This window comes from Brachyhypopomus gauderio, unplaced genomic scaffold (genome assembly GCF_052324685.1).
Source record: "Brachyhypopomus gauderio isolate BG-103 unplaced genomic scaffold, BGAUD_0.2 sc34, whole genome shotgun sequence".
Lineage (NCBI taxonomy): Eukaryota > Metazoa > Chordata > Actinopteri > Gymnotiformes > Hypopomidae > Brachyhypopomus > Brachyhypopomus gauderio.
The window spans coordinates 3364506-3392351 of NW_027506866.1; the positions used below are offsets into that span (position 1 = coordinate 3364506).

A 27846-nucleotide genomic window follows, 5' to 3' on the forward strand; every position below is an offset into this window, starting at 1 on the left:
TTTGGGGTGAGGTGGGGGGGGGGGGGGGGGGGGGGGACAAAAACTATGAGGCATTAGTGGAGTCAATGAGCATGTGTGATCTTCCATAGACATGCGGTCTTGTATATGAAATCACCTGATTGGTTGTGGATTTTACTTGTGTAAAAAGTGAGTACATGATAGCTACTAGTTATAATCATTGGCTTAGTGTTTCTATCTAAGGTACGAAACCGGGTGAAGGGTGCGGATGAACTTGGAAAAGTAACCAGGAGATGTCGCTGTGGTATCCCCGCCAACACTGCAGTAAGGTGCTGGGAAGAGTGGGATGTAAAGGACGGGAGGAGAGAGAGACGGGAGGAGAGAGAGAGACGGGAGGAGAGAGAGAGACGGGAGGAGAAAGAGACGGGAGGAGAGAGCAGGCGCTGGTGTCACCGTGGCTGCTCTCCGCAGCTTTCCGACATCATTCTTCCCCAGTGGTTGTCCGCGGATGTTTTACTGATGCTTTCTTTACTTCACCTCGCCAACATCTTACCAAAGGTCCTGTTTTCCGCGACAGCCGTAAGGGATGGTGGACATATTTGACTCTGTTTGAATTGTCGGTATTAATCGAAGGGGAAGCGAGAAGAGCGTTGTTCAGCTGGATTATATTCGGTAAGCGCAATGTCATTCCAGCTGACATACTCCCCACCTACGCTGCAATATTAGCAGTCGAAGATATCAGCGACGCGAGCATTATGGTGAACTGGATGCACAAAATAGGATATATGTCTTTCTTTTGAATACATTTTTGTTTCGCCGTAGTGTCTTGATAAATCTTTTTATAAATGCACGAAGCGTTGTCTGTGAACTGAAAATGGAATCCATTAGAGGCTGAGTCTCTATCCAAGGCGGCTTGGGGATCTGAGAAAAAAATAAATTACTTCCCTATTGACCTAAATTTCAATGCTATATTTGTAAGATTACAATAGACGACGGGCTCTACAATTGTCCACTGATCGTAGCGTATTCCGGCATTATAGAGAACGAAAGAAATGAACATTATTGATTTGTATATTCCTTTAGACTACAATGTGCTCACTAAAAGAGGAACAGCTACAGTGCTTATGGAGGTTCATGATGCTTCAAACATCGATTAACCTAATCTAGTACAACGCTCACCATCATGTGCGTTAGCCTATTTTGGCACATTCACAGAGAAAGAAGCACGGAATTAAAACAGTATAGTTTAGTGTTCTGGTTAATGAGGCCATATTTCTAAATGGATTGCTACATACAAGAAGGCCATGAAATCACATTTGTGTGTGTGTGTGTGTGTGTGGCTGTGTGTGTGTATACATATTATGTACATATGTGTGTGTGTGTATATATATATACACACACACGAAAAGTGATGATGATGGGTGAGACTGACACACATACAGCACAACACCAGTCACATCTTTAATAGGTCATAGGTAGGAACATAAGGAAGAGATCCTCAGTCATGAGGGATAAGATGGCTTGCATGAATACTTATGTTGGAATTTGAAGATTATGCTGAGCAACTTGTGTAAGTCGGTATAATGACGTATTTGTACTGGTAATGAGAGCTAACTAAATCATAGCCTTAATGATACCACAGCCACAGTCTGCTCTCCGAGTCAGGGTTCTATGGTGCAGACTATGTGTGCTATAATTATTTCCTTGAGTGAATAAATGTGGTCCGATCTCCTTAAGCATCATAGAAAACTGGAATTGAAGCGCTGATCAATGTCAACAGCTTCCTGTTCCTCTTGCTCTTATTACACTGAAAATAACAGAAGGCTGCAGGTGACTCTACTTGGACAGCAGTCTCCACTAGAGGACAGATACCATGGCTTGATAGGCTAGGCCATCCCTCTGTAGATGGAGGATGATGGGTGCAGGTCTAACCCTCTGTAGATGGAGGATGATGGGTGCAGGTCTAACCCTCTGTAGATGGAGGATGATGGGTGCAGGTCTAACCCTCTGTAGATGGAGGATGATGGGTACAGGTCTAACCCTCTGTAGATGGAGGATGATGGGTGCAGGTCTAACCCTCTGTAGATGGAGGATGATGGGTACAGGTCTAACCCTCTGTAGATGGAGGATGATGGGTACAGGTCTAACCCTCTGTAGATGGAGGATGATGGGTACAGGTCTAACCCTCTGTAGATGGAGGATGATGGGTACAGGTCTAACCCTCTGTAGATGGAGGATGATGGGTGCAGGTCTAACCCTCTGTAGATGGAGGATGATGGGTACAGGTCTAACCCTCTGTAGATGGAGGATGATGGGTACAGGTCTAACCCTCTGTAGATGGAGGATGATGGGTACAGGTCTAACCCTCTGTAGATGGAGGATGATGGGTGCAGGTCTAACCCTCTGTAGATGGAGGATGATGGGTGCAGGTCTAACCCTCTGTAGATGGAGGATGATGGGTGCAGGTCTAACCCTCTGTAGATGGAGGATGATGGGTGCAGGTCTAACCCTCTGTAGATGGAGGATGATGGGTGCAGGTCTAACCCTCTGTAGATGGAGGATGATGGGTGCAGGTCTAACCCTCTGTAGATGGAGGATGATGGGTACAGGTCTAACCCTCTGTAGATGGAGGATGATGGGTGCAGGTCTAACCCTCTGTAGATGGAGGATGATGGGTGCAGGTCTAACCCTCTGTAGATGGAGGATGATGGGTGCAGGTCTAACCCTCTGTAGATGGAGGATGATGGGTACAGGTCTAACCCTCTGTAGATGGAGGATGATGGGTACAGGTCTAACCCTCTGTAGATGGAGGATGATGGGTACAGGTCTAACCCTCTGTAGATGGAGGATGATGGGTGCAGGTCTAACCCTCTGTAGATGGAGGATGATGGGTACAGGTCTAACCCTCTGTAGATGGAGGATGATGGGTACAGGTCTAACCCTCTGTAGATGGAGGATGATGGGTACAGGTCTAACCCTCTGTAGATGGAGGATGATGGGTGCAGGTCTAACCCTCTGTAGATGGAGGATGATGGGTACAGGTCTAACCCTCTGTAGATGGAGGATGATGGGTACAGGTCTAACCCTCTGTAGATGGAGGATGATGGGTACAGGTCTAACCCTCTGTAGATGGAGGATGATGGGTGCAGGTCTAACCCTCTGTAGATGGAGGATGATGGGTGCAGGTCTAACCCTCTGTAGATGGAGGATGATGGGTGCAGGTCTAACCCTCTGTAGATGGAGGATGATGGGTGCAGGTCTAACCCTCTGTAGATGGAGGATGATGGGTACAGGTCTAACCCTCTGTAGATGGAGGATGATGGGTGCAGGTCTAACCCTCTGTAGATGGAGGATGATGGGTGCAGGTCTAACCCTCTGTAGATGGAGGATGATGGGTGCAGGTCTAACCCTCTGTAGATGGAGGATGATGGGTGCAGGTCTAACCCTCTGTAGATGGAGGATGATGGGTGCAGGTCTAACCCTCTGTAGATGGAGGATGATGGGTGCAGGTCTAACCCTCTGTAGATGGAGGATGATGGGTGCAGGTCTAACCCTCTGTAGATGGAGGATGATGGGTGCAGGTCTAACCCTCTGTAGATGGAGGATGATGGGTGCAGGTCTAACCCTCTGTAGATGGAGGATGATGGGTACAGGTCTAACCCTCTGTAGATGGAGGATGATGGGTACAGGTTCAGGTCATGAGTTCCTCAGCCTGGAGGGGGGGACCAATCCAAATGTATCAGAGTGCTGTTATTATCATTAATTATTTAAATGATGCATTTGTACCAAATGGAGTGCATTAGTATTAATAATAATAAATGGAGTGCATTAGTATTGTGAATAGGTATTATTTCACCAGTAAACTGTTCTCCCTGCCATTGACATAGCTAGATACTGTCCTTGGCTACATATTAATGTACAGCTAAATACAGTATGTTATTCATCATGCAATAATGTGGTATTTTTGCACAAACTGGTTTGTAATCTTGAGACTAGACTGATACAAGTTCACAATTGTGTATCTTCATCTTCATTTGTATTACAAAATCATTTGTGGAACATTTGAATTATAAGAGGCATCCATTATTGAAAGAGTCTGTTCTGTTTGTTAGTGCATGTTGTCCCTGTCCTTTCAGTCTCTCATTGGTTAGTTTGAAGTTCAGAGCTGAGGTGATCTTTGATTTCTCCTGAGTTGGAGCAGGAAGAACACCATAGGTTGCAGCAGCTGTGCACCATGGGCCTGGTCTTCATGCTGGACTACAGCCTGGACTTTAGGTTGGACCTAAGGCTGGTGTTTCAGGTAATCTTCTCCATGCCTGTGTATTGCACCAGAAACACATAGTGTTCTCCTCTGAATCCACTGATGCACTTGACAGTCTTGTGTGACTGGTCGTTTAAAAAAGAGGTGGTGGCACAAAAAACATAGATGGAGCAAAGTGTGTACTGTTGATATTGTTGAGAGTATAAGTGACACAGATTTTCCCAATTGGATACACACACACACACACACACACACACACATGAAAAGTGATGATGATGGCTGAGACTGACACACGTTTGCAGCCTAAACGTATGTTTATAGCAAAAGTGGCTGAAGTTGTTCCTGTAAAAATAAAAGTACTGGTAACAGATACTCACACTGGTAACAGATACGTACACTGGTAACAGATACTCACACTGGTAACAGATACGTACATTGGTAACAGATACTTACACTGGTAACAGATACTCACACTGGTAACAGATACTTACACTGGTAACAGATACTCACACTGGTAACAGATACGTACATTGGTAACAGATACTCACACTGGTAACAGATACTCACACTGGTAACAGATACTTACACTGGTAACAGATACTTACATTGGTAACAGACACTTACACTGGTAACAGATACTCACACTGGTAACAGATACTTACACTGGTAACAGATACTTACATTGGTAACAGATACTTACACTGGTAACAGATACTCACACTGGTAACATACTCACACTGGTAACAGATACTTACACTGATAACAGATACTCACACTGGTAACAGATACTTACACTGGTAACAGATACTTACATTGGTAACAGATACTTACACTGGTAACAGATACTTACATTGGTAACAGATACGTACACTGGTAACAGATACTCACACTGGTAACAGATACTTACACTGGTAACAGATACTTACATTGGTAACAGATACTCACACTGGTAACAGATACGTACATTGGTAACAGATACTCACTCCCATTGTTAGTTTGAATAACTAAAGTTAAGTGTAATTTGGCTGAGGTTCAGATGACCAGGCAAGCTGACATAAAAAATAATTTGCAAGTTGAATTCAGCAACTAGTTGTTGGTTGACGGCCTTGAGTCAGGTTTCATTTCCCTTGTCTCTCGCTGGAATCAAGTGCCCAGATTGAGGGTTTGAGTGAGCGCCCATGCCTACGTTTGGTTGATCCATTACACATAGGTCTCCTCGTCCTCTGCAGACAAAGAGACACTTTGCTAGGTGTACACTTTGTCCATGCTCTGGAGAAAGCACAGTGTGAGAGCAGGAGACGTGTTTGTAACTGCCCCGGGTTATAAAGACACAGCGTCAGGAGAGACAGCGTGTGCTCAGTCAGCATTTGCACTTGCGAATGGAACTACTGACACATAAAATGTGAAATATCAGAAACAGAAGGATTCTTGCCATCTATTTATGGGCTTGGCAGACCTGTGATGCCTGTGGTGGTTTGTCACATTTTTCAGTACAATTATGAGGTTGTGTTCTTGTAAAAGTCCAAATGCAAGTACCTATTATTTCATATAGCCAGGATGATAAATATTTCAAATGCTAAAAGAAAGCATGGTTAAGTGATGAGGCTAGATGAAATTGAAATTTACTCATGCCTAGTTGATAGATGAGTTTATCTTGTGTAAGAGAAAGAGAGGATACTTTAGGCATTTTGTGCTAGCACTGAGTAAGATACATTGTCATACAAAGAAACAGGTGTTTCATATTAAGCCAGCATCCATAAATTGATTGATATTGAATCTTAATATTATTATTTATATTAAGATTTTCCTTTAAATTATATATATATATATATATATATATATATATATATATATATATATATATATATATATATATATATATATATATATATATATATATATATCCTGTCAAGATAAAATCAATAGAAGTAAACAAGTGAAGAGTTTTGTCAGCCAACTAAGAGGAAAAGAGAAACCAAGTATTGTGTATAATGATGTAACGTTTTTATGAGCCATGTTCATTGTTAGTCTCTATTAATCCCAATTCCTTGAAAATGGCCTTCTAGACATTTCTGTTGTCTGTAATGATTTATGTAGATCCTGTTCATGGACAAAATCTAACCTTGCTTATTTAACATGCCTACGCACTGATTTTGCATTTATTTACATATGCCTGTGAAGGCAGAGAATCAAAAATGAATTACATGAGCATAATTCCATTCGATAAGTGGTACTCAAGGGTCAGATTGGCAGCCAGTGTTCAGATTGGCAGCCATACTGTCCGGAGAGAGTGTTGATACATACTGTAGATTCAGATGAGCCTTGTTTCATACAGTTTCTGTGTCCCAATGCAGTACCTGTAGACCCTAGCTGCTGTGCTGTTCCATCACCAACAGGGGGCCCTGTTGGCAGAACTCTGCCAGCAGTTACCGTGGAGCCCTCCATGCCAGCTAATTTGTTATCTCCCACAAACACCAAAGAGCTATAAAGATATCAGTCTGAGAGGAGTGGGCTGTCATGGGGCTAGAGCATTCCCTTACTGTCAGGGGGCAGAAGCTCTGAGATGCAATACAGACAACAGGTCGGACAAGCAGGATGTCTGTATATTAACAAATGTTATCAGATTGCCTGTATTTTTCACTGGCTTCACCCACAAGGCTTGGAACCATTTCATGGAAACACAAGGCCTGCCTCCAATGGTGAGCCCTGGGGACCTGGAGCGCCGGATGCTGTGGAGATGCAGTGTTTTCTGGCTGTACCAGGGGCTGGAGTTTCAAGTGCCATGGATAACAGCAGGAAATAGGTCCATTGACCATGTCGGATGTCAAAGAGGGAATGAGGTCACCTGTCCCATTCTGGCTAGGGGCGATGGCCTCACTGAGCCAAACACCCAGCTCCTACATGACACAGCCATTGTCTCAGTTGTTTAGAAGATCACAGACATCAGAATCATGTGGTAGGTTCCACCTTTGGAGTTTGGGTATGAAAGGCTCTGAATTTTCAGCACAGGTATCTAGTGTAAAAAAAAGAGAAAATTCAGGTTCCTGAAGAATGTATTTCTACCAGAGGATCTGACAGAATTTGAGTGTGCAGTCATTTTTGATGGTAGAGCTAAATTATAAATTTAACACCCCACACCTTGACATTTCAGAACAGTGTTACATTACTTGCACATTTACAAGTAATTAAAATTCATAGATTGGAATTCTAAAAAGATGTGGGGAAATGAATTTTTAAGCTGCTGATTACAGGTTACTTGACTTGTGAATCTGTTTTGGGGAAGGAATATAATCCCAGAAGTTTGCTGCACATCATCCTGTTTGCTGGTTGCCATTTTTTCCTTTGAGACTTGAAATCAGTGCAAACTGCTCTGTAGCCAAAGTGAGTGGTTTAACTAAATGTGATTTTTGAATGGGTTCCAGCATTATTCTAAAACCAGCTGCCATAGCTCAGTGGTTTGGCTCTTTAGTTATTTTATTTGTTGTTGTGATAGGATACATAGGCCCTAAACTGTAAACTTATGTGGGGTGTTATTGGCAATAAAGTGAAAAAGAGATGACCACTCGAGGGGGGGGGGGGGGGGGGCATTTGGCTTGGGAGGCACATCTTTGCTTACCATTCACCCGCTGTAGCAATGGTCACTTCTAATCACTCTTATACGCAGGCATGGTGCAGGACTACCACTGTTGTTTTTATTCAATTCTGGGGTCCATATTTAATAGCACATGATCTAACCTGATGGTATAGTGTGTGCTTCACCCAAGCACAGATGCAGTTTACTCTTACAGTGGCACAGTTTATTCTGAAACTCTATTTGAAGGCTTTTAAATCTACATCATGTACTGCACAAGATCATGGTCTTCTAGAGGGGTCAGAATTGCAAGTGTAACATAAAAGTCACAAAAGAGCAGAACTCAGTCTGTGTGCAGCTTGGCCCTCTGCTGTTGATACACTCATCTGAAGAAGATATTAGCTAAATGGCATTGAAGACCTTATTGAACATTTTACGCCTCCTTTGTGCTATATATTTAATTTTGAGTTAATGTCAACTATTTGAGTTAATGTAATGATTTTGAGTCAACTATTCAGTAGACGTGTGGACTCGAGTCACTAAACTGATGACTTGTGACTTGACTCGACAACATCACTGAAGACTTGCGGCTTGAGTTAGACTTTACCTTTACTGACTTGGACTTGGAATCGGACTTGAGCTTTAAGACTTGAAAAGACTTGAAATCCTTATTTTAACATAATAAATAAGTAATATAGAATCACATAACTGGATCATTTTGTATTAAATGGTGCTGTAAAATGTGAACTGCTCAGCTCAGTTTATCTGTAACCTACAGGTGAAGTTCTGCAGCCGATGAGAGGGGGGGGGGGGGCAGCATTGAATTTGTGCGGAGAGGACAAGCAACATGCTCCCAAAAATGATCCTGTTCAATTATAAAGATTATGCTGTTGTAAATAAAATAGGAACTGCGACATGCAAGACATGTGGAGTCAGGATAAGAGATGTAGATGCAACCACTTCAAACTTTGTTAGACATTTGAGGCTGCACAAACAAAAGTAAGTCTCTGCTATGTATATTTCACATAATGCTATTACGGTTAGCTAGCTAGCTGGGATGTGATAACTCAGGGGTCGGAAATAAACTTTTACAGGGGTCCACATGAGCAACTTGACCTGTGTCAGTGGTCCGCACCAATGATAATTCGAAAGCGGGGGGGGGGGGGGTTAGGTGACGACGACAATTGCGACGACATCGCACTCAAGCGAACCGAACCCAACGTTAGTTAGTCTGACTAACTTAATATACTACTAATCAACTGCATCAATTGTGTTAAATGTTGAAATTACATCTGGTGACTTGACTAGGACTTGAAGTTTAAGACTTGGGACTTGACTCGAGACTTGATCGTATTGACTTGGGACTTGACTCGAGACTTGATTGTGAAGACTTGAGACTTACTTGTTACTTGCAACTTAGTGACTTGTTCACATGTCTGCTATTCAGTGACCAAAAAGGTGTAGGCTGAAGCCAAAATGTGACGCTGGGTGCGAGGCGAAAGACGAGACAGGAATCCTTGCGACTGACAAACGTCACGTTTATTTTAAACACACAAGTAGCGCAGACAGTGCATGTACGACACTTACACATATACTTACACTTAACTCACACGTATGACTCAAACAACGACGAGCACAGGACACTGTGCAAACGCACATTAAATAGACAAACCACATAAACCCCAAGTGATGACGAGACGAGCCACAGGTGAGACGGATTAACACAAGACGTAACCGCACCCACAGAGATCCACAGACTCAGACGAGTAGACGCAGCCAACGTAAACACACGCCCAACAGGGAGGGGTTGGGGACCGTAATGTGACAGACGCCCCCACCAAGGGCACTACCCGTCCCGGGGTGGCAACAGGACCGAGTGCCCCGAACCCACGTCGATGGGTGGATCCGAAGCGCCCAGTCCTGCGTCTGGGAGATGACCGCCCTCGGTGGAGAGTCCGCCACAAACAGCCTAGAACACCCTCCCTGGGAAGACAGGGGAAAACACGTTAGACAAACAGAACGGGTCATTCACAAACACACAAACAGGAACATTCACACACAGAGGCACAAAATGGAAAAAAAAGGGGTTAGGCAGACATACGGGAACATTCACGAACACAGGTACAAACAAACATGTAGACAGCACCAGGCTCCGCGCCAGGAGAAGAGCTGCCAGTGGGGAGAACACAGGAGCTGCAGGTGCTGCGGTGGGCTGTCCTCTTCCCACCCTCGCCGCGAACCCTCCACCGGGTGCCGCGTGGCTGGCGGACGCGCTTGGTGCAGTGCGACTGGTCTCTCCAGTAGCCCCCGAGGGGCGCACCGCAGGATGGCTCCGCCCACGCTCTCCCTCTCCTCTCGATGGAGCCCACTGGGGACTCTCCCTCCCTCCGGGTGAATGCCTTCCTGACCTGGCAGTGGGAGCGCTGTTGGCGACCTCCATCTCCTCTTCCTCCTCACTGCCCAGGCTCCAGCTCATAGGCTCGGCCGGACTCTCACCCCAGGAGCAGTCCATAGCACTCCCCTCAGTGAGTTCAGGAGGAGTGCTCACCTCCGGGCTGTTCCTCCCCTTCACGGTCCTCGCGGAATGCTCCAAGGGGGCCGAACTACCCTCCTCCTCAGTATACAGCTCACTCTCCGTGCACTCGGAGACGCCCGAGCACACGGATGGAGGATAGTCTTCTTCGCCCTCACCGTAGTATTTGGTGGAGGCGGAGTATACGGAGGGAGGATAGCCGTCGCCCTCCTCGCCTTCACCGTTGTATTCAGCGGGGGCAGAGCCTATGGAGGGAGGATAGTCGTCTTCCTCTTCCTCTTTGCCCTCCCTGTAATTCACGGTGGGGGCGGAACAGATAGAGGGAGCCGAGTCTTCTTTCGCCTCCTCCTCTTCCGATTCCTCGTCCCCGAACTCGCTCTTCGGAGTCCTGGCGGTAGAGCAGAGCTCAAGGACGCCTAACTTGATCGGTGAGAGGTCTCGGGAAGGAGAGGGGTGTCTCTGTCCGCTAACTCCGCGGAAGAGGCCTCCCGAGCCCGAAGCAGCATGACCCTGCATAACGGGTCCTGCTCCATCAGTTCTGGGTGTACTTTAGGATGGCACATTTTGTTTACTTAGTTGTTCCAAAGGGCTCTTCCCTTAACAAAAATACACTGACCTTTTGTAGTAGTTCTTATTTTAAGTTTTTTGAACATACAATCTGCCCTAAAATTATAATTTCTCTCTGTAACTAAATAATTGCTGAATACAGTATAGTAATACATTATGGGCCTCATACATTATATTTAATTATGTTTTAGGTTAAATGTTAGATTAGATAAATTAAAAAACAGTAGATTTGTTGGTTTATAGTCTTTTTGACTTACAATTTTTGAAGCAAAGTTTTTTTTTCTGTATTGGTTTTATGTTTTCCCACATACTTTCCCGAATCCCCCACACAGTAATTAATGTATGGAAGTTAGAGGGTACAATACAAATTATAAAATGAATTTTTGTTTTAATATTTTTTCATTTTATACATTATGACAGGCAGAAATAAATGTGAAATAAAATGGAAGTGATCACCCCAAGTCTCAGGGAAAAAGGAGGTTTTAATGCATAAAGTGCGCAAACCAAAAACCCGTGACACAATCCAAATGAAGTATACAATGTCCAGCAGTCAACTGGTACAAAGACAAGACATATAGACAAACAAACTACCATCAGGTGGTGAGGATCATAGGCCCCGCCCACCTGAGGGACGAACACAACGCAACAACTGCTGCTGTATACGGGGGGCCGACCTGTAGGGGGCCCGCCGTACCATGACATTATGCAGTCCCACCAGGATTTCGCGGGCCTTTTTTGTGATTGTTGCGGGCTAAAATGTTTGATGTTACGGGTGTTTTTCAAAAAAATTGCGATGGAAGTTGCGGTGTGTTTTTGCTTTTTTGTGAGTACATTGCAATAGGGAGTAAATATTGTATGGTTTCCTCTATTTAATAGTCCATTTTAATTATCTATTTACCTATTTACTCAGGGTTGCCAACTTTTCAAGATCGCTTGGAGTGAGATTTGAACCTGGAGGGGGTGGCGAACGTTAAATGTTGACGGGGGCGGGGTTAGCGAACGTAAGTTGTTACCGGGCGGCCTGTAAAATGGACACAAATTAAGTATTATATCGAGATCGTTCGCCAGTGGTTGGCGCCAGAGCGAACTAGTAACTCATAGATATGGATAAATGGATAAATAAACTTTATCTCTGACTTTAAACTTTATCTCAGTTTAAAGTTTAAACTTATAAACTTTATCTCAGACCCTCGCCACTTGCGTGTGCTGCAGTGACTTCGCGTGCTACCGTTGCATTGTGGGGAATGTAGTGTTTGTGCGTGCAAAACACCATCGGGCGGCTGTGGCCTGCGGGCCGGTTCTAATAGTAATTAAATATCATCCAGGGGGCCATAGATAATCAATTCGCGGGTCGGATCTGGACGCGGGCCTTGACTTTGACATATGTGCTCTATGTGGTATGAAATAGTTTGGGCAGGAATGATCCCTCTCATGATTTTGTATGCCCCGCCCCCTGAAACACAGGTGTTGGGACAGAGAATGCACAACAATCCCTCTCACATTCTTGAAATGATCCCTCGAAGTGCAACAGCTCTGTGGCAGAAATGGACTTTCCGTCTCTTAAAAGACTATGAAAAATCACTTGGAGTGGATGGGCTGGTGATAGAAATGTTAAACTTGTTGGAAATACATGTATTTGTGAAACAATAAAACACTGAAAACAAAACAAAAAAAAAAACAGTTTATCCCCGCTTTCATGTAGTGTACCGGGATACTGCTTTTCCCGATCTTTTTGCCGTTATTTTCGTCGCTCATGCTGCTTTCAGTCTGGTCCTCTTGAACGTATATACGGAAGTAAGGCGGGAGTTTGTCAACGTCACATCAAGACGACATCAGTGATTGGTCAAATTTGCGGGAAAGTTGCGGTGAATGGCTGAAGTTGCAACACCGCCCTGAATTCGCGGGGTTTGCTTGAAGTTGCGTTGAAGTTGCAAATCGCAACATCGCGACTTTCTGGAGGGTCTGATTATGTCAATAACCTTTGCTATTTTAATTTTCAGGTTCTTTCATTTTCATTCTCTTTATATATATTTATATATAATTAATTCATGTTCTACCACTTTGAGGAGCATTTGCTCCAAATAGCTTTTATTTATTTATTTTTATTTTCTATAGGCTACATGCCAGTGGTGTATCAGTCAGACTGGGAAATGCTCTGAATTAAGGGACAATTTTTCTCCAGTTAATGTGGAGTAAAAGTGGATGAGAATAATGGCTGACAAAATGTTTATGCAACCGCAGTGACCATGTGTGATGGTTCCAAGCTCTGCTCTTTTGGACTTCATTATTATCAAGGAAGAAAAAGGATGTCAGTACATTTGAAAACATTTAAATCATCAACAGGTCCCATCTCTCTGTTTTGTCAAGTGTTCACTTGGAGTCTTTGTAACTGTAATAGGCTCCTAGCGAGGGAACTCATCGCCTGTGATGTTGCTGGGTCGCTCGTCCCAGTCAGAGTCTCACTGATGTTTTTTTTCTCTTATCTGACATTCTGCACCCCACATGTCGTCAGAGTCCTGGTGAGACTGCGCGCCAACTGTGGGCGCAATGCGCAGGGTAAGTTGCATAGATGTCGTGTAAAGCCAGCGGAAGATCTGGGCTTCTTGGAGTAAAGCAGTGCTGAGTGTAAGTCAGATTTCAGTGAAGTGGATTCTTGGGTTGTTGAAAGACAAGTCAGACAGTGGCCCACAGAGACTAATTTGTAAAGAAACTAAAAGCATATGGCTAGGGGTCTTAATGGGAGGTAATTGGGATGAAAATGCAAACTAAGGACAGCTTGCCCTTAATGAGATGTTTAACATAAAAACAGTTAAACAGGTTGTTCAGACACTGAACAAAGCTTGAGTTAAAAAGACTATTATTACAGACTATATTTATTAAAAGACTAAATATTGTCAATATCAAAACAATACTGACTTAACATTTAACCACAGCCTGTTTCAGTGTCTAGCCTGACAGCTTCAAAATCAGGTGTTTGTTTATCACAGCAAGGTCCTTTACTGACACCAACTCTTTTCTGGTAATGGGTGTGAGGCAGTAGGCTGTTGTTTTCAGGGGAGTTGGACATGACCCTATTCCATGGGGCTTTGTGGTAGGTCCTGTAGGCAGACTCTTAGAGAGCCTCTGTTTTTACCTGTCTACCTGGGGGAAAATCAATACTGAGAGCTCTAAATACAAAATGCTGATCCAAAATCCCCCTTTACCAATCACGCTTGGTATAAGCTCTGCTCAGCTGTGTCATATCATACAGAGGGTCTACTTATCACCAGGACCATGGCATGCTGGTGGAAGCCAAGATCTTTGGCACTGGGCATCATCAGTCAGTGTCAGTGTGAAAATAAGCAAATATCACCCTATCAAAGCACTATTCAGATGTGCTAGGAAAATAGTAATGAGTTAAAAACTATTTCAAAATATTCCCTTTCCCTTTCACTGAATTTACTGACATTGAAATAGCATTCTCCTTTGAGTCCTTGTGTGCTGCAGTCAAGACAGGGAAGACCCTTCTAATGGCACTCGAATTAGTGTTTGTGTCAGATTACCTCAACCAACATTACACTGGATTCTACTACTCCATGAAGTGGTTACATGAACAACTGAAGCAATAGAGTCCCACTGTCTGAAAACTGTTTACATTGATTGCATCCAAGAACATTTAAATTCTGAACCATATCAATTGCTGGTAGCTTTTGGTTCAACTCAAACACTACGATAAAATAAGCTTAGAGTTCTGTTTGTAAGGTTCATCAGAGGCAGTTTGTTTTCCTTAAGCTTTAATATGGACTGTTTTTCATTGTATTTGCCTTTTCTGTATTCAGTATACCTCAATACATTAAATTTTTTAATGAGTAGGTGATATATTTTAGCTTCAGACTTGTGTGTCCCACTCCTGGAGTGTTGTATTGCTCTCAACACACCTGCCTCTACTCCTCAGTACTTTACCTGTCCCTTCATGAGACTGAGCTGAGAGAAAACAGCACCTTCCTTCAAAAGTGGCCCAGTAATGATTTCAGTATATTTTATTTTAGTCAGCATTTTTTTAACATTCTGTGTCTATTTCTTTGTGGTTGATTCAAGTGCTAGCCCAGAATTTGAGTGACTGACCGGGTCATTATAGGTGCTTCAGCACCTCAGCCTTTTAAGCAGCAGTGCTATAAGACTGTAACCACAAAACCATCCTGAAGACCTGGATCAGTGTTGAAGCTCAGCTTCAGCAAGACATTCTTAGTGCTTCAATGGTGTCTAACTTTCTGTTTGTAATTTGTTCATCAGCTTGGACTGAAAACTTGTGGTTCTCATGGCTGCTGACCTAAAACACCTCATCCCCCCTAAAATGTGCTGCTCGCTCGGTGACCTGCACTTCTGCTGAAAGTGCTTTTGACACACGGCTAACTGTTATATATAGAGTTGCTCATAATTTGAAAGGATGGCACAGAAACAAAGTCTAGACAAGTGAAAGGTACTGCAACGGAAATAAACAGCACGGTTCATTTTAATGATACAGCAGGGGACCTGTTTGCATTTGCTGACAGTGTGAGGAGATCTTTGTGGTTTGGTCTGGAGTGTGCATAAATCGGTTGGGGAGTGTTTACTGCAGCCTCAGCATGGGTGGTTGGTGGTCTATTTATCATGGGGAAGTATGATCTGGATTTCTGCTTGGCCACTACATAACATACTCCACCCTGTGTCATGCAGTAGGTCTTTAACATAGCAAATAACTTTAGGCACTTCACTCCCAAATAAAGTTGAGGCTAAATTTGATTTAATATACGTAAGCCTTTGTGCAATAGTGGGATTGAGAAGTTTTCTTTGTATCTGTCATTATGATGCAGTCATTATGTTTATTTCAAGATCATTGTCCATCAGATGCTGATGCATGACAAAGGTTAAAATGAAAATGTGTGGTGCATCACACGTTTACGTCACACGTTTACGAACAGCTGGTGCGGTTATTAAGCTCCCATGCTTGGCTGATCCAAAGTGGCTGCACTTATAATGTTGGCAAGTCTGACCTAGAAATGTCCGTCTTTCTCTGTCTGCCTTCAGGACACAAGGAGAGGAAGAGCTTCTAGCTGTGTGCCATTTTACTTAATCTTCCTCTATGTATTCTCAATACTACAATGTCAAGGTTTTTACTGTTAGCTATAAAAGAAGGCACGTTAGCAATTATGCGACTGGTGCAGGTGTGTGAAGTTGCTGGCACCAGTTTATAGGTGTACGGTGCCATTTTCTGGGCCCTGCTGTGTAGGACAGATGCGTGCAGTGCAGTTCTCACGCTAGGATAGGGTGGGCGGGAACCGGGCAACAGTGAGAGGCTATGACCATCTTCACAGAGGGAGGGACAGAGATAATGAGAGAAAGGAGAGGAGAGGACAGGGAGAAAGGAGAGGAGAGGACAGGGAGAAAGGCAGAGGGCAGGGATGGAGGAGCAAGGGAGAGATGAATGGAGAGAAACAGAGAGTGCAGATTTGGGAATTCCACACACTACAGCCTGGCTTCATTACCTCAGGTCACTGGATATAAGGTCTTTAGCAAAGCACAGGACTGTATTTGGGAGACACCATCCATGAGAGGGAGAAGACAAAATAAGGACAAACAAGAGAATAGCGAGCAGAAAGAGAAAAAAATTACATATGGTGGGGAAGTAGAGACAGAAATCATTCTGTAAAAAAGCCTGTAGGATCTTCTTCAAATCTGGTTCTTGGGCTGCTGACTTCCTGGGATGCTGATACAATTCATGCTATTTAATCCCAGAAAAGTATTACTTGCAACATGCAATATTAACATCCTATATCTGTTTTTAGTCAAAGTCAAAAATCCCTGACACTAATTCGAATAGTGGGTAGAATAGCAGAAAATGTATAAAACTATGCATAAATCCATGTCATTTCAGTATGCTTCTTACATTGATTGTAGACGTTTGTTGCATTTTTATTTTTGAGTCTCAATTGGTCTAAGTGTATTTTTATAGCCTTGATTTGCTGTGCTTTCTCACAGGGGTAATGCCAGTTCCCCACCAGCTCTCTGACGGTCAGAACTCTAGTATGCTGAGCCCAGTTCTGAATGCCGCTGATGGAGATGGAGCTGCGACGGAGACCACCTCTGCCATCCTGGCCTCCGTCAAGGAGCAGGTGAGTTCAGTTATGGCTTTCCCAATCCACCCCCTGAACGTGTCGTTGTCTGCTGTACTGAACGTGTCGTTGTCTGCTGTACTGAATGTGTCGTTGTCTGCTGTACTGAACGTGTCGTTGTCTGCTGTACTGAATGTGTCGTTGTCTGCTGTACTGAACGTGCATACTGCCCTGCCACAACATTTTGCATCCGTCCTTCTAATTTTCCAGCACTTTCATTATAAATTCTGCACTTTCTCAAAACTACCATTACATGGTATAAACAGTAATTATGCAGACCCCTAACATTCTTCAAATTCAGAAAAATGCAAGCCGTACACAGCTTCATATAAACATTATCTGACGCTATAGATGCAAAAAACACTTAATGGTTTCACTGGTCTCTATGCTGCCCATGATGAGTGTGACCGTGTGGCCTCTGTGTGAAGTAAAACCGCGCGAGGCGGTTCCAAACCGCGTGACACACATGGATTATTTTTGGAAATGGCTGGTGGGGGAAATGTGGTGTATTATATCTGCCTGACGATCCCAGCATCACACTACCACGGAGGACATACTGTTGTGATGTGGGCGGTCTGCAGGTCACCTATATATATATATATACTGTGACGGGCAGGGTGAGCGAAATAAAATGGAAGCAATCACACCAAGTCTCAGGGGAAAAAGGATGGTTTAATAGAAAAGTGTGCAAACCAAAAACCTGTGACATGATCCGAAATAAGGATATAATGACCAGCGGTCAACTGGTACAAAGACAAGACAAGTATAGACAAACAAATGACCCTCAGGTGAAACGGATCACGGGCTCCGCCTCCCTGAGGGACGCACACAACACAACAAAACAACAACAACAACAACCGCTGTGGACGGAGGCGACCGGTAGGGGGCCGCCTCACCGTGACATATACACTCACTCAAATACAGTTTTATATATATATATATATATATATATATATATATATATAAGCCCTCCACATCCTATCTCTGTGTTTAGTTCACTCCCCTGTTTTTAAGCACAGGTCAAGGAAAAAAAGGGTCAGGAATGTACATGGAGAATGATAAAGTAGGGAATGATAAAGTAGGCCAAAACCATAGGCAACGGTGGCCCAGCCTAACAGCCATCCTATCAGAGAATGAGATAAAAATAATAATAACAAAAGAATGTCAGACATATTCTTTGTGTAGATTCTTCATCAGACAATAGGAGAGGAAGACATGATCTCAAAAGGAGCTTAACCCGTCCCACTGGACAGTGAGGAGCACTGGCGTGCTCATGTAGGAGTTCTGTGATGCAGGTGGTGACAGGGCACATCTCACTGGGCTTTTCTCTGGTTTTTCTCTTGTATGTTCCTTATGTATGTTCCTCATGTATGTTCCTTATGTGTGTTCCTCATGTATGTTCCTCATGTATGTTCCTTATGTGTGTTCCTCATGTATGTTCCTCATGTGTGTTCTTTATGTATGTTCCTCATGTATGTTCCTCATGTGTGTTCCTTATGTATGTTCCTTATGTGTGTTCCTCATGTATGTTCCTCATGTGTGTTCCTCATGTATGTTCCTCATGTATGTTCCTTATGTGTGTTCCTCATGTGTGTTCCTCATGTATGTTCCTTATGTGTGTTCCTCATGTATGTTCCTCATGTGTGTTCTTTATGTATGTTCCTCATGTGTGTTCCTTATGTATGTTCCTTATGTGTGTTCCTCATGTATGTTCCTCATGTGTGTTCCTCATGTGTGTTCCTCATGTATGTTCCTCATGTATGTTCCTTATGTGTGTTCCTCATGTATGTTCCTCATGTATGTTCCTCATGTATGTTCCTTATGTGTGTTCCTCATGTATGTTCCTCATGTGTGTTCTTTATGTATGTTCCTCATGTGTGTTCCTCATGTGTGTTCCTTATGTATGTTCCTTATGTGTGTTCCTCATGTATGTTCCTCATGTGTGTTCCTCATGTATGTTCCTCATGTATGTTCCTTATGTGTGTTCCTCATGTATGTTCCTCATGTGTGTTCCTCATGTGTGTTCCTTATGTGTGTTCCTCATGTATGTTCCTTATGTGTGTTCCTTATGTGTGTTCCTTATGTATGTTCCTTATGTGTGTTCCTCATGTATGTTCCTCATGTGTGTTCCTCATGTGTGTTCCTTATGTGTGTTCCTCATGTATGTTCCTTATGTGTGTTCCTTATGTGTGTTCCTTATGTGTGTTCCTCATGTATGTTCCTTATGTGTGTTCCTCATGTGTGTTCCTTATGTGTGTTCCTCATGCGTGTTGCCTTTTTAAAACCAGTGTGTCTTGTCAGTTTAAGTGTGTTCCTTATGCGTGTTCCTCATGCGTGTTCCTTATGTGTGTTCCTCATGTGTGTTCCTCATGTATGTTCCTCATGTATGTTCCTCATGTGTGTTCCTCATGTATGTTCCTCATGTATGTTTCTCATGTGTGTTCCTCATGTATGTTCCTTATGTGTGTTCCTTATGTGTGTTCCTCATGTATGTTCCTTATGTGTGTTCCTTATGTGTGTTCCTCATGTATGTTCCTCATGTATGTTCCTTATGTGTGTTCCTCATGTGTGTTCCTCATGTGTGTTCCTCATGTGTGTTCCTTATGTGTGTTCCTCATGCGTGTTGCCTTTTTAAAACCAGTGTGTCTTGTCAGTTTAAGTGTGTTCCTTATGCGTGTTCCTCATGCGTGTTCCTCATGTGTGTTCCTCATGTGTGTTCGTTATGTATGTTCCTCATGTGTGTTCCTCATGTATGTTCCTTATGTGTGTTCCTCATGTATGTTCCTTATGTGTGTTCCTTATGTGTGTTCCTCATGTATGTTCCTTATGTGTGTTCCTTATGTGTGTTCCTCATGTATGTTCCTTATGTGTGTTCCTTATGTGTGTTCCTCATGTGTGTTCCTCATGTATGTTCCTTATGTGTGTTCCTTATGTGTGTTCCTCATGTATGTTCCTTATGTGTGTTCCTTATGTGTGTTCCTCATGTATGTTCCTTATGTGTGTTCCTTATGTGTGTTCCTCATGTATGTTCCTTATGTGTGTTCCTTATGTGTGTTCCTCATGTGTGTTCCTCATGTATGTTCCTCATGTGTGTTCCTCATGTGTGTTCCTCATGTATGTTCCTCATGTGTGTTCCTCATGTATGTTCCTCATGTGTGTTCCTCATGTATGTTCCTTATGTGTGTTCCTTATGTATGTTCCTTATGTGTGTTCCTCATGTATGTTCCTTATGTCTGTTCCTCATTTATGTTCCTCATGTGTGTTCCTCATGTATGTTCCTTATGTGTGTTCCTTATGTATGTTCCTTATGTGTGTTCCTCATGTATGTTCCTTATGTGTGTTCCTCATGTGTGTTCCTTATGTGTGTTCCTCATGCGTGTTGCCTTTTTAAAACCAGTGTGTCTTGTCAGTTTAAGTGCATTAGGTTGTTCTGTGCTCGCCTAGTGTGTATTTTATCCTCAAATTTCCTGTAGCTGTAATAGTCTCCTACAGTATTCACCTGTCATATTAAAAAATCATATACCTTCCAAGACAACCACTAGAGGGCAATCTTCTATTTTACTGATATTTTTAAGGGTGGCATTATGGAGGTCACCAGACAAAAATCTCTAGTTAACTGAAAAGGTCCATATAATTTAGCACTGAGAATTCTTAATTTATACAATAAACCCAATGACTTCAGCAGGCCTAAACACCTCTCACTTGTGTGCTGCAGGGACAACCATGCAAAATGTTTAAAAATGGTCAAACATCCAGGATCTGTATGTGTGTGCTGTTTTCAAGCCTACTCTTATGATCCTCCCACAATGCCTCAGTCTCCTCTGTGTTCCCTTATGCTAATATAGGTAAAGACCTTCAGCAGGTCCCTTGCCATAGGTTAATATAACCACCCTTAGTAGAACACAAGGAGTCAGCATTCGGAGTCAAATGATTCTATGACATTTCAGCAGCCCTGTCTGCTACACAACAAGCTTGTGACATTACAGAGACCTCAACAGTTCAGCTGTTGACTTGTCAGCCCTTTGGTATGTCTGAGGCACGCTTTTGTCTCTTACAAAGAAGACAATGTCTTTCTTCCAGCTACATTCCAGCTACAAGTGTACAGTAGAAATGTGCAGGACAGAGTGCAGTTTTTGGATAGATTTGTAAAAACATTTTTCATTGTCGTAGTCAGCAATATGGTGGTGTTTTTTCATCTTTGCACTATGTGGGTTTAAATGAAGCTGTAAGCTTTAAGAGCCTGACTAACCCTCAGAGCCCCGTTAGCCCTGTAGGAGGTTACACAGTGTTGAATACCCAAGGCCATTAGCAGCGTTTGTGATGAGAGTGTGAAGATAGAAATCTTTTTAAAGGGACAAAATCACTACCACTAAATACCAGGCATTTTTATTGCATTTTGAATTTCAGACTGTAATTAGTATTCTTTTTCTGAGGAACTTGCAATCAATTCATTGTATTTTTCTGATGTGAATAGTGATTAAAATATTTCTTTGTTTCTTTGTTTAGTCTAGATTTTATTGTTGTTTTTGCTAGAAGAGAAGTTTGAGTAAATTGCTAGTATTTCCTTTAATGACTTTTAATTTTCAAGAAACTTTTAAACCAAGAAGCACCATTACATTCAAATAAGCGTGAAAGTTCACAGGAGGGTTAAATATGTCTTGGTATATTATTATTGTGTTTTTGTTCTATGAAAACCTCATTGCAAAGTTCAGGTGTCTCCATATATTTTAGAGGACTCTTTCTCTTGGGGTACCAAGATAAACAACTTGAAAACTCATTTTTTACAACTAAAGGACGTGTTACAAGATGGAGCCAGTTACACATAGGCAAAATCTCCCACTGAATGTAGTGTGGTCGGTGAGACAGAGCTGCTCTGTAGTTCTTTAGGGTGATGCTGTTTGGCTGATTGGACAGTGTTCAAAACATCTTTGGTGTATTAAACTTCATTAGTCAGTGCATATCCCATAGGCAGTTAGAACACTGAGCCTGGGTCATGTTATGTAATCAGATGATCGTTTGAGTAAAAAGTTAAATGTCAGACAACAGGGTGCAATTAGATATATAGACCAGAAGACCAGAAGTTCCTGAACCTCCACAGACAGATTGGCTATCAGTTCATGAGTATCAATATCAGGGCTCTTCAGCCTTTTAGTTCCTCTGCTAAGGAGGGTTTTTGTTAGTGTAACAGTGTGGTCAAATGGCACATGTTGTGTCTCATTCCTTAATAACACCGGTCCTGCAGTGACATCATTGCAAGCATTTTTCTGTTATCTCCATTCATAGTATAACACACAGACACCCACACTCATGCACATAAAGGAAGCATTTATTCTTACTTAAATATGCATTATGCATTGATCCTCTTAACTTAAACTTACCTATATTTCACAGTCTTCACATACTGTATTTAGTCAGATCTTTGCTCTTGTATGTGCACAAAGGGAGGAGTGGAAGAAAACAGTGGCCATAATTGGCGTAATTGCAGGCTGTGACTGCTCTGTGCCTCTGGGCATGCTGTGAGCGCCTCTGCCTGCGTGGGGCGCTATATTTATCCAGTGATAAGAGGCTGCTCCCTTCACACAAGGCCAGGCCATGGTGGGCCACAGAGGTAGAAAGCTTATTACCCGTGGCAGAGTGCATAGCATTGCTGCAAGAGACCAGCATTGCTCACAGGAATAGAGAGACTTCGTCCCCCTCGCCACTGAACAGCTCTTCATTCTCTCTGCCTCTCCAGAGAGTCTTTCAATGTCTCCCCAACCCCCCTCTCCCCCCAACCACCCCTCCCACCCCCCGACCCACCCACCTCCTTCTCTTCAGCGGGGGGCGCAGATGGCGTCGGAAAGAGGGGCAGAGAAAAGGAAGGGGGCCGGAGAGTGATTGGAGGGAGGAGGGGTTTGGCAGGCAGGCTGGTGGGAGGGACCTTTTGTGATGCAATGTTGCATAAATGCTAAAGGGGTTCTAAATTCTCTGTTGCTATGACGACCTTTGTGCCTGACTGCACTCCATTCTCCGGGGCTGTGAGGCAGCAAGCTTGCAGTTACTCTAATGACTCCGCTCTGTTAAGTGGAGGTGAGCGCAGTGCAGAGAGAGATGTCGGTGTGCCAGACGCTGGGTTGTTCTATGTGCGAGCAGTCTCTGGGGCTCGGTCTATGCGCAGGTAAAACCTCTGCTCATGTTTTCACTTTGCTGGAGCAACAGGTGCACTGTGCTTCTTAGTGGGCTGTGAGGGTGTGTGGTTGAATTGGCCAGCAGAAACCCACTTTTCACTTGCGTAAAATATAAAAGTAGCGTTCTGCTGGTCGATTAAAAGCGCACATATTGGATGATGTGTTTTTATTTGTCTGTTTGGATTTTAGTTTATTTGTATATTATAAAGCTTATTGACTTTTTCATGTCTGAGGTGAGTTTCCCTCCTCTTCTCTCAGTGCTAGCTAATGATAGCCACTCTCAGGAATGGTAAGCAGGCAGGAGTTTTTAAACTAATAATAAGAGTGCTCCAGTACTATCTGTCTAGTCTTAGATACACCAACAACTTCATTCCAGAAACCTGCAGTTTGGAATATTTCTCCTTGTCTTTGTGTCCCTGTCGGTGGGGTAGTTAGCTCCATTCCTGTTCCGCCAGCACACAGTAGTGCACAGAGCCTTCTTCCACAAATTGAATGGGCATTTCTGTAGTCTTCATCTGGGTTCCTGCCCAGAATAGCAGGTGATGTATTCTGGAGCAGTCTGGGGTTTAACTGCTCGGGGGAGAGGCTTTGACCTTGTGGCTAAGTGAACTCATTTCAGCCTTGTCGCAAAGGAAGTGGTAGCTTTGCATTGACTAGTGTAGCTCTTTACCATGGAGCACCTCACTTTCCCTCTCTCTCTCTCTTGCTCTCTCTCTCTCTCTCCCTCTCTTCACCTCTCTCTCTCTCTGTATATGTCTCACTCTCTATGTATGTTTTTTTCTCTCTCCCTCTCTCTGCATGCCTCTCTCTCTCTCTTTCTCTCTCTCTCTCATAGCAGGTTTTCACAGTGATTACTTTAAAGGAGCATACTGGGATTTAAGCCTCTTGTTTAGAATCGACAGGTTTGTCATTAGATGTTAAGTGGTGCATATCTAATTAAGACAGGAGGGAAGGGATGTTTGGTGCTGATACTCTCCTCTTGGTTTTAATGCTACACATCTACTTGTCTGAAAGGGCCATCAGACCATTTAGGCTCCTTCCTTACTTCTTTAGAGAATGAAATGGTTTCATGACAGTAAAACACTACAGACGGTTTACTTTTGCGTCTCCTACTCTTTAAAATGAATATTTTTCGTTTTTGTATGCATTATTTGTTCATATTGAAAACTCATCTAAATTGATAATAACCTCACAAAAAGAAAAACTTCAAAGGCATGTATAGTGTGTCTATGTGTGAGTGTGTTTGTGTTATATGTTGTTACCTGGGAAAAAGCACACAGCAGTTAAGTATGAATACCCAAACATGCCAGCAGTGTAATGCAGTACTTACAAGCACTTTAGGCCCCGTAAAACATCAGCACAGCAAACAAATGTAATGATATGTTTACAAAGTAACAAAGTAATTGACGTGTACACTCTGTGAACATTGTGTGTGTTTCACGTGCAGGAGCTGCAGTTTGAAAGACTGACTAGAGAGCTAGAAGCCGAGCGGCAGATTGTGGCCACCCAGTTGGAGCGATGCAAGCTGGGATCTGAGACCGGCAGTGTGAGCAGCATCAGGTGGGTTGAGTGGCCTCATCCACCTTCTACCATAACCGTTACCCCCAGCCTCTCCCCTCACTGTAACACAGCCCCTTTATCTCCCCTCACTGTAACACACAGCCTCTTTATCTCCCCTCACTGTAACACACAGCCCCTTTATCTCTCCTCACTGTAACACACAGCCCCTTTATCTCCCCTCACTGTAACACAGCCCCTTTATCTCCCCTCAGTGTAACACACAGCCCCGTTTTCTCCCCTCAGTGTAACACACAACCCCTTTATCTCCCCTCAGTGTAACACACAGCCCCTTTATCTCCCTTCACTGTAACACACAGCCCCTTTATCTCCCCTCACTGTAACACAGCCTCTTTATCTCCCCTCACTGTAACACATAGCCCCTTTATCTCCCCTCACTGTAACACAGCCCCTTTATCTCCCCTCACTGTAACACACAGCCCCGTTTTCTCCCCTCAGTGTAACACACAGCCCCTTTATCTCCCCTCACTGTAACACACAGCCCCGTTTTCTCCCCTCACTGTAACACACAGCCCCGTTTTCTCCCCTCACTGTAACACACAGCTCCTTTATCTCCCCTCAGTGTAACACACAGCCCCATTATCTCCCCTCAGTGTAACACACAGCCCCATTATCTCCCCTCACTGTAACACACAGCCCCGTTTTCTCCCCTCACTGTAACACACAGCCCCTTTATCTCCCCTCACTGTAACACACAGCCCCTTTATCTCCCCTCAGTGTAACACACAGCCCCTTTATCTCCCCTCACTGTAACACACAGCCCCTTTATCTCTCCTCACTGTAACACACAGCCCCTTTATCTCCCCTCACTGTAACACAGCCCCTTTATCTCCCCTCAGTGTAACACACAGCCCCGTTTTCTCCCCTCAGTGTAACACACAGCCCCTTTATCTCCCCTCAGTGTAACACACAGCCCCTTTATCTCCCTTCACTGTAACACACAGCCCCTTTATCTCCCCAAAATTCGAAAAAACTGGATGGAAAAGGGTTTTTCGCATAAACGATGACGTATCATGCCTCAAGTCATGTGGTTCTGTACATGATCGCGATGTAAAGATGGCAAATGCATGCAAAAACAGTTCTGGAGAGAGCAAAAATTGAATTTAACTTCTCCATGTATAGAAAAGAAAAAGAAAAAAATGTTTCAAAATCTCAACGTGCAAAAATGCGTAACTGCCAGATGGACGTAAAACCACTATTGTTTTGGCGTCCTCTCACATGATCTAAAGTTTATTCGCATAACTGTAATGAATGGAAGCAAGGCTTAATTCGCATTTTTTTCTGCTGAAACTTGGAAATTGCGCATTATTTTTTCGAAAGGTTTGGATGGAAACCCGGCTTGTAACACACAGCCCCTTTATGTCCCCCTCACTGTAACACACAGCCCCTTTATCTCCCCTCACTGTAACACACAGCCTCTTTATCTCCCCTCTTGTAACACACAGCCCCTTTATTTCCCCTCACTGTAACACACAGCCCCTTTATCTCCCCTCACTGTAACACACAGCCCCTTTATCTCCCCTCACTGTAACACACAGCCCCTTTATCTCCCCTCACTGTAACACACAGCCTCTTTATCTCCCCTCACTGTAACACACAGCCCCTTTATCTCCCCTCACTGTAACACACAGCCCCTTTATCTCCCCTCACTTTAACACACAGCCTCTTTATCTCCCCTCACTGTAACACACAGCCCCATTATCTCCCTCACTGTAACACACAGCCCCTTTATCTCCCCTCACTGTAACACACAGCCCCGTTTTCTCCCCTCACTGTAACACACAGCCCCTTTATCTCCCCTCACTGTAACACACAGCCTCTTTATCTCCCCTCACTGTAACACACAGCCCCTTTATCTCCCCTCACAATAGAGGGTTTTCTATCCACCGAGTTTTTGTGCATTTTGAAAATGCGCATGAAAAAAGCTGGATGGAAAAAGACCAAAATTCGAAAAAAGCCCCAAATATCGCAAAAAGATTTTTACGCTAGGAGGAGGTGGATGCACAACATACACAAATAACCTGCTCAAGGACACAATTAAGCTGCTTAAACCCACATTTTTTTGTAGTTTTACTGTAAAAATCTCATTGGGATACAGTGTAAATACACATTCATGCAGTACTAGTACTTGTAAATGCAGATGCAAAAACAGCGACCTTCCCTGCTGTCTAATTATCTAAGATGTATTGCCTGCAAACTAAACAAGTTGGGCATCCTTCATCTCAGTCTGAGGGATTTGTTTGTTCATTTTCAGATTGTTCCTTGTTAAAAATGTTTCCCCAGCATTCAGAATACTGCATAACTCAGCCTCACTGCTGGTTTTAATAGTGAGAAATATGGAGGCGTCTTTTGCAGGTTCCGCTGACCCTAAGGCAGTGGTGCAGTGGTTTAAAGCCTTCCAAAGCCCCAAGAAATCTTCTTTTCAGAAACTAGAAAGTAAGCTCTTAATGCAAAAACTATTGGTAGGATTGTGCCATGTGCAATTAAAAAGAGTCAGGATACCACAACTTTAGTAAGGCCTGTATTGGAGAATTTGGAACCAATCATTTAAAGCTTATATGTTTTTAATGTGCAGAGTTTTAAGCCCTGGTTTGGTAAGATGGTGTGAGGCTAAAAATTATGGAATCTAATGTTATTATAGATTCTATATACTTCTGATTACCTGACTCTAGTTAAACATTTCTCCAAGTTCCAGTTCCTGTTGTCATTTATAGAAGATCCCTATAAAATAAAAAATGAAATCTGGCCTAGTTCTAAAACAAATAGTCTCCTCAATTCAGTCAGTTGTGAAATCCCTGATGACCTGTGTTAATAAATAAATAACACAGGCACTCACCAGCCTGTGCCAGTAAAAGGTCAGGCTAAACTGTCTTACTGTCTGAGCGCACCAAGTTTGGGCTCGGCCTCTGAATCATCCGGTCACATGACCTTCCACTTGCCAGCAAACATTCTCAGTTGCACCTCCTCCCGTCTCACTAAACTCGAGTGAGCACTTAAGCTGGTAGACCATTTTCCTGCCAGACAAACCCAACAGCCTCCCCTGGGATTGGTCTGCACTGGCCTGGTGCAGCTTGGCAGTT

At 43.4% G+C, this 27846-nt stretch overlaps 1 protein-coding gene across 1 annotated transcript in view; it reads left to right on the top strand.

Moving 5' to 3' along the window:
* Nucleotides 1–365: 365 nt before the first annotated feature.
* ctnnd2b (catenin (cadherin-associated protein), delta 2b) overlaps nt 366–27846 on the top strand; it is an 88202-nt gene continuing 60721 nt past the window's right edge. Inside the window, exons 1-3 of the mRNA XM_076984726.1 lie at nt 366–630; nt 16888–17021; nt 24636–24748. Of these exons, the coding sequence (XP_076840841.1) occupies nt 16893–17021; nt 24636–24748 (242 nt within the window). The 5' untranslated portion in view covers nt 366–630; nt 16888–16892. The remainder of the gene's footprint in view (nt 631–16887; nt 17022–24635; nt 24749–27846) is intronic.